This window comes from Colobus angolensis, unplaced genomic scaffold (assembly GCF_000951035.1).
Source record: "Colobus angolensis palliatus isolate OR3802 unplaced genomic scaffold, Cang.pa_1.0 Scaffold224, whole genome shotgun sequence".
NCBI lineage: Eukaryota > Metazoa > Chordata > Mammalia > Primates > Cercopithecidae > Colobus > Colobus angolensis.
Window position 1 is genome coordinate 4334862 of NW_012115422.1, and position 12103 is coordinate 4346964.

Below are 12103 nucleotides of genomic sequence, written 5' to 3' on the forward strand. Positions count from 1 at the left end.
CATATGACCCAACAGAACATAGTAGTCACGTAATGAATAATCATACTTTGATTGTTTATCCATGTTTGCTAGTAATATATTTTAACTTCTCCAAGAGCGGAGCAGAATAAACATTACCTGTCAGCACTCATGACAGGTGTTTTGACATTTCCCATAGAACTTAAGGTAATATGTTATCGTTATTTTTAAAGCATGCTTAAGTTGTTTAATGTAATTCAACATGAGAGTGATTAGGTTCACCAGATGGCCCTTTTATATAAAAAGATTGTCTCTCATTCCTCTTTCATTAGTCTTTCCAGTCCTTCCTCATGAGACAGCTTTAAATTTGTTTAAAAACCTTGAATTGATGTTTGAAATTTGTGGAGACAGCAGGAAGTAGGGGATGGATGTTGCTACTTTTAATATAAAGCAGTTTGAATCTACATGCAGTCATTTTTGAGTGATTACAAAAGTCACAATGTAGAAGCATTTAATTTTTAAGCCCTACTATTCTTATATATTGTATTTTAAGGTAATTCTGGCTAGAATATTGACAATTCTGAAAGCTAAAAAGAGAAAAGTTTCAAAAAGTTCAATCCTAAGTCTGTGATTTCCTTGTAAAGCCCAGACTGACTGTGCTTCTTTGAGCTTATGAATTTAGAAAGGACATCCACTTTCTTCCTAAGTGAGAAAATGCATGTTTCTCTGTGGTTTGTCTCCCTGGATCCTAATGTGAACAGATCTGTTTCCTCCCTACTGCCAGAAATTAGAAATATTAAAAGAGGGTCTAAAGAAAGATGACTTGGGACTGAAAAGTAGGACTTTTTGTCTCATCTTGATATAACAGAGGCAAGCCTACTAAATGTTTATACCTGTTACTTCTCATCAAGTACATACTTGGCATTCTCTTTTCTCAAATATTCCCAACACAGGTGTCTTACACCCTTTCCTACTCCTTTTTCTCTTTTCCTTTCCTTCCACCACTAGGTTCAGGATGGATGAACTGTTTCTGTTTCCTAGACCTGTGGTGGTTTTTCTGTCTTGGACTCAGAGTCTGACTCTATTTTATATCTACTTGAGCTATGGCCTAAGCTATTTTCCTTTAAGCACTTGCCACAGCAGTTTTCTGACTTGTTTTCCTTTTGTTTTGAAACTTTATTTGGCTTTCTACCTCCAACCTCACATCCAGCTCAGAATTGTGTTCTTTCTCTTCTTCTCATTTTCAGCTGCTTGACCGAAGTTTTATCTTCTTTGCTCATTAACATTCTAATACAAACAGTCCCCTTCATTTTTTTTTATTATACCCCTTTCTCAAGTAGTTCTAGACTACAGCTGCTTATATCAAATCTTTGCCACTTCTTTTGGATAACACCATCTACCTATAATGGCAAGTCAGGAAATTTTGATTTAGCCCACTTAGCCTGAAATTATCTTACAGTATTTGTACAGAACAAGAGTACATCTACATTGTAGTAATTACTTACTACCAAATTCAACACAACTTCAGAAGAAGAAAATATTTAATTATAAGGTGTTAATTGAGGCCATAAGATAAACAATTTTTCCTTTAGTTGACCAAAGTTAAAATTTTAATTTCTGTATGATAATGGAAAAAGTATAATTAAAAACTATTTACTAACGGTAGTAGGAAAACAGTATTCATTCATTATCTTTTAAAATAAGAGTAACTTTTACAAACAAGAGTACTTGGACTAAATTATGTGTTATATGGGATTAATTCTAACTAGATCATCAAATACAATTTCTAGGGATGAAATTTTCAAATTGAAAGAAATAGTTTATATGTTCATAGTAATAAGAACTTACCTGTGTTGGTCTTATATTTGTTTATGCATTACTTTATAAAATATTTCTATGTAAATATGTTTTGTCTCTCATTTAAATCATAAATTTCATAAAATAAACACCACATCTAACATTCCAAATACTATGTGTTCATGTATTCTGGAAGTTTCTCAGTATTGGGGAGTTCCTAGTCAGTCATCACATTTCTTCAAATATGAGTAAGACAATAATAACATATGAATATATGAGTAAGAATATGATGAATAAAATAAGATTACTTGTGTGAAGATTATTTTAGCTTGTTTGTTTCTCATAGTTAATTCTTTCTGTGCTCTTTTGTGAATATGGGTAGACGTAGTTGAGTTTATGAGTCAATTTTATTTGGTGAATAAAAGTTTGAAATTAAGATGAAACAAATATTAAAAGTGTTTTCAGATTTTTGTTATTCAAACTTATTCTCTTGGCAGCTTTTTGATACATTTATGATAAATGAGATTAAGATAAAAATGAAACGCGGTGTAATATATGTTAATCTGTTAAGCAGTTGTCTTGAGGTATCATATCTGTTTGGTTAGTTTTATATATTTTTAATAGTTGATTTGAAATTAACAGTTTATTCTTTAATTACAGTGGGTTGGCAGCTGGAGAAGATAATGGACAGAGAGGTTATTTGCTGACCTATGTCATTGCATACATTCGAGTAAGTTATATCATATTTCCCTTGCCACTTAATTTATGTTGCAAACAATACTTTTTCTTACTTTGAGCGAATGCAATTGTCTTCCCTATTTTAAAAAATTTTAAGCTACTGTAATTTAGCATATCATTTTATATGAACCTTGTTTTAGCTACAGATCTTCAGAAGCCCATTTAAACCTTCTGAAGAAGTTAAAGATGATTTAATGTCTTTCTGCTCTTTAAAAGAATGGAGGCTTTCTCTGTTTAAAAGTTGAGCATACCATTCATAACATTATTTGGTTAAAATCAAGCTGTTTTACTTAGGAACATTCTTCACTTAATAATCTGTTTTAATGATGTGTAAATCTTTAACTGTTTTAAAATTTTGATATTTAACTTGATGTAATTTGTTCACTGACGATGATTATAGAATTAAAGAAATAATTATGTGTGCTTGAGCACTCAAATATTTCTAATTCTAGATGTCCTACTTACAATATACTGAAATTGTCTTATCTCAATCTGCTGTATTTACTGATATGAAATTGTTCTTCTGAAATGTTATTTTTTCAGTTTAGTTTTTTTTTCCTACTTTGGTTGTAACAAATTCAGATGTCTTAATTGGTTTCTGCTGTTGCTGGGGTTACTTTTTTTTTTTTTTAATTTTTCCTGTTTACTTAGTCTGAATGATCTTATTCTAAAAAGTCATTTTTTCAGATATCCTATTGAGAATTTGGTTTCCACAAATACTCAACTTTCTTTTTTTAATCATAAAGTTTTTTGGAAATTTATACATACTAGATGTACATATTTTCAGGGTACATATGATATTTTGATAGCTTCATATGATATGTAAAGATTGAATCAGGATTGGGATATCCATCACCTCCAAATACTAAATTTACTAATTTTTCTCTTGGAAACTTTGAACCTTATACACAACAATTGTTGTAAGCTTATATACAACATGTATTTACTTCTCTAAAAAAAGCTGAATTATTATGTTCTCATTTTAGCAAAAATTTAATCCTAGCTAAAATCTGAATTTTAAATTGCAGTGAATTTGAAGCATATAGTCCTCTTCTTTTGTCCCCTGCCCCCACAGTGATGATGATAAGTAAAAGTGTATTTATTGCCTGTTCAGCATTTTAGAAATTTTGATTAAGAGATGTACTGATCGGGCCGGGCATGGTGGCTCACGCCTGTAATCCCAGCACTTTGGAGGCCGAGGAGGGCGGATCACCTGAGGTCAGGAGTTCGAGATCAGCCTCACCAACATGGAGAAACCCCATCTCTAATGAAAATACAAAATTAGCCAGGTGTGGTGATGCATGCCTGTAATCCCAGCTACTCGGGAGGCTGAGGCAGGAGAATCACTTGAACCCAGGAAGCGGAGGTTGCAGTGAGCCAAGATCGCGCCATTGCACTCCAGCCTGGGCAGTGAGCGAAACTCCATCTAAAAAACAAAACAAAACCAAAAAAACAGATGTACTGATCATGAAAGGTAATAGATGATTGTAGATCTTGTACATAATATCTACCTTTATAGGCTGTCACTATCATAGTTTCTTCCCAAAATAAGCATTTTGAATATACATAAAATGTTGTTTGTTAGGCATTTTCTCTGAGGATATTGGCCTTTTCCCCATAATACTGAATTCAGAATTCTAGAAAATGAAATATAACTAACAAGTACAGCATAGACACAATTTGGAGTATCTATCTTAATTTTTAAGGTTCTAGTTAATGTTAAAACTGAGTCAAAAGCAAGTTAGAGATTCTACCCCCCCTACCCTGGGGTTACATGTTTTATGTTTTTGTAAGTTTTACAATGGTTAATACCATTGTCTCCAAATATATTTTTACTGAATAAATGAGTGCATTAGAGAAAAACATGTTTTAGATCAGATCAGTAATTTGGGGATTTTTTTTTCCCCCAAGCACAGGTGGGTTGAAATGACTCATTTTACTTGAAGTGAAAACTTAACATACGTTGAGTTTTCTGCCTTATAAAACTTTCTTTCAAATCTCTGGACTTCACTGGTGGCTTATGAAGCTTTCTTTCCAATTTTGATGATAGAACAATTTTGCTCTGGGTAAAGAAATTTAAGTATTATAAGTTACTTGTAATATGAGTATTACATCCTCTATACTATAAAGTATTTTCCTAGTAGAAGTGCCTCCAGATGTTTGATCTATTTTGTCACTTCAGATAGATGCACTATATTACTATATTTTCTAAATTTGTTTTTAATATAGAATATTTTCCTAGTAGAAGTGCCTCCAGATGTTTGATCTATTCTGTCACTTCAGATAGATGCACTATATTACTATATTTTCTAAATTTGTTTTTAAAGAGAAGTTGATTTTAAGAAAAAAAATCTCCTCCTTCTAAATACCTTCCCTGCCGCCCCCCACTTCTTGATCTTCCTGCTCCTTTGATCTTGACTAATTTTCGATATTGGTTAATTTACTATTTATGCCACTAAAATTCTATTCTGTCAATATTCTCTGCATGTACATAGATTGTTCATGGATAGAAACTCCATTCACTAAAGAAATAAATTTGAGTTCTTACCCTGAATCAGGCACTCTGTGGTGCCAAGGATACAGAGGAGAATAGGACAGCCAAGGTTCCTTTAGTTATCGAGGCTGCATCTCACTCCAGGGACAACTTTTCAGTACTCTTATGAGGTGGATAGTAAAGAGCAGATGATGTTAAATTAGAAGCATGTGATACTAACAATGAATATGAAAGACTAACAGTGTTATTGATTCTTCTGCATCTGTTGTAGTTTCTTGATTTTTCTGTTTGTGTCTTAATAGGACTTGGCTTTGGAATACTATGTATTAGGAGAATCTTTTGAGACCTCTGCTCCTTGGGACAGGTAAAATACAATAAAATGCCTGATATTATTCAAATATGCCATATGAATTGCTTGAAAAATGTTTCTTTGTGTGTGAATATGTAAGTGTAAAACATTTTATGAAGAAACATTGAGACAAGGCAGCTACTTTTATTTAAATTAATGTATTCATCAGAATGCCATATTTTCAAGTGTTTTACTGGGTGGAGGGAGTTGAAGAAAATTTGTGATCCAAAGAACGAAGGTATTGTTGAAGTTTACATTTTGAAGAATGTTATTGAATGCTCTGTGTTACTATGTGGTTATACCTAACTTTGACTTAAATTCTTAAGTGATTAATATTGCCTAAGTATTCTCAAAAAACTCCTCCCAAAGTACAAAACCAGTTAACTGTCCTTCATAATGTTATTTAGTTTTTTATATTTGTATGTGTAAAAGTGGGAATTTAAGTGATTTATGAAGGAAATTTAGTTCAGGAAATTACGTACAATTTCATTTTTAAATTTAAGCAAAATGTTGATACTGGAGCATATTTTAGGAAATGACCCAAATAAGATAAATGGAAATAGATTTTAGAAGGGTTTCTTTACTGGTAATACATACATATAGTATTGGTTAGTGAATTAATAAAAACTGATTAGGAAATGTGAAATGGCTTATTAATAGACCTGTGAGTTTTATTATAACTCATTCAGTAATAATAATAAAAATTCTCAAAGAGATTGTCTATACAATCCCTTATTCAGAATGCTTGGGACCAGAAGTGTTTGAGATTTCAGGATATTTGTATTATATATTTACCAGTTGAGCATTCCATCCCTGGAAATTTCACTGGAAATCACTGGAGCATTTCTTTTGATCATCATGTTGGTACTCAAAAACTTTAGGATTTGGGGGCATTTTACATTTTGGATTTTTGCAGGATATTCAACCTGTATATTTTTATTTGTTTCTAGCATACTGATATTTTACTTTTCTTTGTAAAAGTGATAAAGCACTTTAAATCTACAATGAAGTGTATAGGACATAACAAATCCCTGTGAATCTACTTCTTAGATTGCATATCTTAATATTTTGGTTTCTTCCAATCTCTCTTTTTTCCCCCAGAAAACTTTTTGCTTTTCTACATGCAGTCATTGTCTACTGAGTTAGTACATTGGTGTTCATATTCCATGCATTGTTAGCTAGTAACCCAGTTTATATTATACTATCACTCTGTCATTCACAATTTTTTTTTTTTAAATCAGCTTTCTCAAGTTGAAATGTTACTCACAAATGTTGATGCTAAATTTTAGCAAGGGGAATAAATCCCTTTGAATAAAAAAAAAATATCAAGTCATCAGCCTTTAAGTAGTAGAAATAGTTTGGCAGCTATTCATAGTGGTCTCAAAGACCTTTTTTAAAAAATTAATTAATTAATTTTTTTAGTATGAAATTCGTTTTTATTTTTAACTAAAAATAAATGCTTAACATCTTTCCAAAATCAAAACTAAAGACAAACACTTAGAAAAAAGGGTGGAAACATATTTTTCCTTCCCTGGGGAAACCAGTAAGGCAGACAGACGTTCTAATGGAGCTTGGTTTTTTCCACAGGACTAATTTACGCAAACAGAGTCTCTCTCCAGCCCTTTCTCTATGTCAGTGCTATCTACCTGGCAGGAAAAACCAAAAGAAACCCCGAAACAACCCCTCCCTGCAAATACAACACTATACAAAGGACTTGAAAAGTTGGGGGAAAGACTTTTAATGCGTCTAAGACCATTTTAGTGTTTAATTCCTCTCCTTGGGTATCTTAGCCAGTTTGGATTGCTATACAGAGCACCTTAGACTGGGTAGCTTAAATGTTCTTAGACAAGAAACAATTATTTCTTACAGTTCTGGAGGCTTGGAGTCTGAGATCAGGATGTTAACATGGTTGGGGTTTTGTTGAAGGCCTTCTTCCTGGTTTTATAGATGGCCATCTTCTTAATATCTTCACCTGGAGGAAAGCAGAGAGAGAGAGAGAAAGCAAGCCCTCTCATACCTTTTTATAAAACACTAATTCCATTCATGCAGCTCCACCCTCATAACCTAATGACCACCCAAAGGTCTCACCTTCTAATACCATCTAACTGGGGCTTCGGATTTCAATATATGAATTTTGAGAGGGACGCAAACATTCAGTCCATATCACTGGGACAGTGCGGGAGTGCAATGCTACCTCTTAAGAGTTAATGAATTTCCTTGTCATCAGTTAGTACTGATGATTGACATCTTGTTTTTTTATTCTTCCAACTGTGGAAGCTAATAGTGTGCAATTTTTTTTATTTCTCTTCATCTATTCTTTATATATACTTGCATATTTATTTAATTGACACACTGATAATTTCAGTTTTATGCAGTTACACATTTGTTTACCTTTAAAACAATTTATTCAGCTGAAGTTTTAATAAATAATATTAATAGAAGGCAACTGCATTTTTATGTAAAATTTACTTGTTGACAACCATTTAGCAATTTTCTTTTTCTTTCAAACCTTTAGCTAGAAGCCATGTTTGCAGTAGCCTGTGGGATCAGGGTCTTTAACTTTCACACATTATTAGATTATTGGCTTTTTCATATATAGGCCACTAAAGGGATTACTGGTCATACTAGTTTTTGTGTATTCCTAAGTGTCCCATCCTGTTGCGTTCCATCCCATCCCTACCACAATGGCCGCACCTGTTAGGTTCTCAATGAATATTCTTCATAGATTCTTATGAATGAGCTTGGGAATAATTTTAGATTACAGTCTATGAAAATAGATATCTTAAGGGTTGGAGATTTCAAAAAAAATTTTTTTTTTTTGAGATGGGGTCTCCCTCTGTCACCCAGGCCAGAGTATAGTGACGCTATCACGGCTCACTGCAGCCTTGACTACCTGGGCTCAAGCGATTCTCCCATCTTGGCCTCCTAGGTAGCTAGGATCCCAGGTACACATCACCGTGCCTGGCTAACTTGTTTTGTTTCTAGAGATGAGGTCTCATTTGTTGCCTAGGCTGGTCTTGAACCACAAAAGGTGGCAAAGTGTATTGAATAATAATATCTAGAGGATGTAGATATAATAATAATAGATATAATAATAATAATAATATCTACATCTAGAGGATGTAGATATTATTCCAATGATATAAAAAAGCCCCAGGAAAGTTTTTTTCAGGGATGAAATGGTCAAGTGTTAAATTTGCTAATAAGTAAGAATTTGAAAGTATGCAGTTATGTTTCTGTCCTATAAAAGGATTGATCCAAGTGGACTGTGTTTGCCTTTGATCAAGTTCTGTGAGAGAATACTTTCAGAAACCTTTCCCTAAAAATTATTTACTGGAAGTGTCCCATTGGGGGTTGTAACTGTTCAGTCCAGTCCTTTCTCCATCTTCTTTTCTTTATTCATCTATCAGTGAGGGTTTAGATATAAGGAGCTCTTAATATTTTCCTGTTTACTGTTGTATTTGAGATGATTGGATACATTTAAGTGCTTTTAAACTGAAATGCAGTTCACACAGTGGCATAACTTGCAAAGGACTGTTATAGCAGATGGATTGTATTCTTAGTTTTTTTAGACTACTTAGCTGTAGCACTTAAATTTCATTTTCTAGAGCCAACATAAAGAACTTATTCCAAAAAAAGAACTTACTACTTTTATAAATTTTGTAATATTCATTAACTCTTATAAATGTTAAATCTTAATAGATTTTATTTATATTTAAAGATTTGTTTTATAAGGTATATATTCAAAGTAAAGACATATTAAATATCAGTCATCTAAATGTTTTATGAGATATTTTTTCAAACGTGCATCCTTGCCATTCTATACCTCTATGCATAAGTGATGCATAGATAACATTGATAAATCATGTATACCTGCAACTCTCATAAAGAATTTAACTTAAGAACATTGTTTTATAAAATTAGAATTTATAAAATTTGCAGATACTATATTCATAAAAATAAAAAAAGACATGCTAGTAAGACACTAAAGCCCTTTTTGTGTTTACATTTTAATTGTATACTGTTTGTTCTTCTTGGCAATATGGATAACTTTATTTTACAAAGTATGATCTGTTTAAATGCTACTGTTTTTATCAAATTGGTTCCCTTACAGTCAAGTCTGCATCGTGAGACTAGAGATAAGCCAACCTTTTGAGTTTTTCTGGTATTTCAGGTCTCATCATGCTAAACAAATCAAGGTTTAAGACACAGAATCAGTGTCATTATGTTACCAGGATATTTATTGGGGAATAAAATGGGACTTTTAGTAACAAATAGTCCAGCATAGCACATTAATACTTTACACAGTTTGTATTCAATAGATCTTTCACAGTTTGTATTCAATAGATCTTTCACAGTTTGTCTTCAATAGATCTTTGTCAAATTGGATTTCAGCTTGAGAATAAACTATCGAACATTTGATATAACATCATGATTATAATTTCCTTTGAAAGACTGCCTTGCTCTGTTGCCCAGGCTGGAGTGCGGTAGTGCGATGTTGGCTTACTGCAACCTCAACCTCCCAGGCTCAAGCAGTCCTCCTGCCTCAGCCTCCCAAGTAGCTGGTACTACAGGCATGTGCCACCTTGCCCAATAATTTTTTTTATTTTTAGTAGAGACAAGTCTCACTATATTGCCTAGGCTAGTAACATCATGATTATTAATTGAATAATAATAATAATTATTATTATTATTATTATTATTTTATTTGAGACAGAGTCTTATTCTGTTACCCAGACTGGAGTGCAGTGGCACAACCATGGCTCACTGTAGTCCTGCCCTCCTGGGCTCCAGTGATTCTCCCACCTCAGCCTCCTGACTAGCTGGGACTATGGTGCGTGCCACCATACCTAAGTAATTTTTAAATATTTTGTAGAGATAGGGTCTCACTGTTGCCCAGGCCAGTCTCAAACTCCTGGGCTCAAGCAGTTCTCCGGCCTCAGCTTCCCAAAGTGCTGGGATAGCAGTTCAGAGCCACTGCACCCAGCCTGAGTTATTTCTAAATTAAGGAAAACTTCTTAGACGTGGGTAAAGATTGGTATTCATATAACCTAGAATTGAATTTTCATTAACATCTTCTTTATAGCTTTTTTTAAAGCTCTTAAAATCTTATAATTAAATTGATTTTGATGTCAGGCTTTCCTAAGTGTAGGAAACTGCATTCAGGAGACTTGAGTATGTTCTTGTGACTTTCTGTTTTCCTTAAGTCAAAAAAAGAAAAAACTTTCCTCTTTTTAAAGTTAGGAATGGAGGGCTCAAGTTGAGTGATCAGGGCTCTTTTCCATTCTTGAAAGAACAACTATGAAAGCTTTAGCTAAGAAAATGTCAGACTTGAATGATGCCAGATTAACCAACATTTATTAGCATTTGTGTAGTTCTCACTTGAAAACTTAATATTGTATTCCTTTATCTTTTTTTAGGGTGGTAGATCTCTGTAGAAATGTAAAAGAAAGAATAACAAGGGAATGCAAAGAGAAGGGTGTACAGTTTGCTCCTTTTTCTACATGCAGGTAAGTTTTAAAAATTGTTCTTATATTTCTTATTCTGAAAAAAAAATTTTTTTTTTTTTTAAATCAGTGGGGGAAATATAATTTTCCAGCTGAGAAAAAGCTTCAGTCTGTTACATTTGGCCAGCTTTCCTAATGTTCACTTACCACCTTGTTAGGATTGTGCCACTGGAACTTTACAGCAGTCCTGAGCCTTTTAGGAGTAGGATACCCTTCTATGAGTAAGCATTCCCTGCCATCTGGATGGCATGGCAGTGAAGAGCCAGGTGTCTGGACTCCTGGAAAAAGAAGAGGACTACTCTATCACTGAAACTATAAATCATATAGTCAAGAAATTATAAATTATATACATACTCAACATGACGCTGAAGAGTGAAGGCAGTGTTTTGTTGTTTACTGGTAATTTAATCTCTTCAAGCTCTAATATTATCAGTAAAATAGTGGTAATGCCATTTCTCGATGGGACTGTTGTGAAAATGAAATGAGAAAGCATATGAAAAAACTGTTAGGTTCTGAAGGGCTATATAAATGCTGTAGTATTGTTGTGACATAATTACATTAAGCTTGAGGTAGATAATCCATGCTAGTATTAGTAAGGAAAATTTGTATATTTGCCTTTCCTTTCCAATGATAAGTCCTCATTAAGGCATTCAATTATTAAGCTTACTTGCTCCTTATAGCATGATAATTTGCATATATTTGTTTTCCAAGACTAGAAATATTTCTGTATTCTTTAAACTGCTAATTTTGTGTGTGTGTGTGTTTTTGTTTTTGTCTTTTCTTTGTCTTTTCCATTGTCTTATCTTGTACTTTCCTAGCACTAGTGTTGTGTTCCTTAGTTTTCCTTATTGTTCCCACTGGGAAGAGATACCCTTTAGAATTCGCTAAATTGTGCTTCTGCAAGGTAAGAAAGTAAAATTCTAACATGAGATCTGAGGAAAGCATCTTCCTTACACCTTAAATGTTCATTTCAATCAAACGGATCTCCTTAAAGTAGTCGTTTCTGCTTCTGTGTGGCAGAGACTGTCCAGGTTTAACAAGCCTTGCAGAAAGTACCAAGTCGTCTGTGTATTAACATGTTTTAAACAGGTACACTGAGGATAGGATCAGAGATTATAAAAGCTGAAAAAGTAGATTTTAGAGATTATTTGCTGGGCATTCAAGATATCTGAAGGAAGGGCAAAGAGAGGTCTTGTTCTCTGTAGTAAAAAGCTTACAATGGGATTAAGCTAATGTTGACATAGTGGGTGTAAGAATGTC

The 12103-nt window shown here is 33.3% G+C and overlaps 1 protein-coding gene across 2 annotated transcripts in view; it reads left to right on the top strand.

The window, feature by feature from the left end:
- Positions 1-12103, top strand: part of AGPS (alkylglycerone phosphate synthase) — a 157831-nt gene that overhangs the window by 118564 nt on the left and 27164 nt on the right. For both annotated transcript variants that reach the window (XM_011944033.1, XM_011944034.1), the window contains exons 15-17: positions 2416-2485; positions 5290-5351; positions 10757-10846. In XM_011944033.1, the coding sequence (XP_011799423.1) occupies positions 2416-2485; positions 5290-5351; positions 10757-10846 (222 nt within the window). The remainder of the gene's footprint in view (positions 1-2415; positions 2486-5289; positions 5352-10756; positions 10847-12103) is intronic.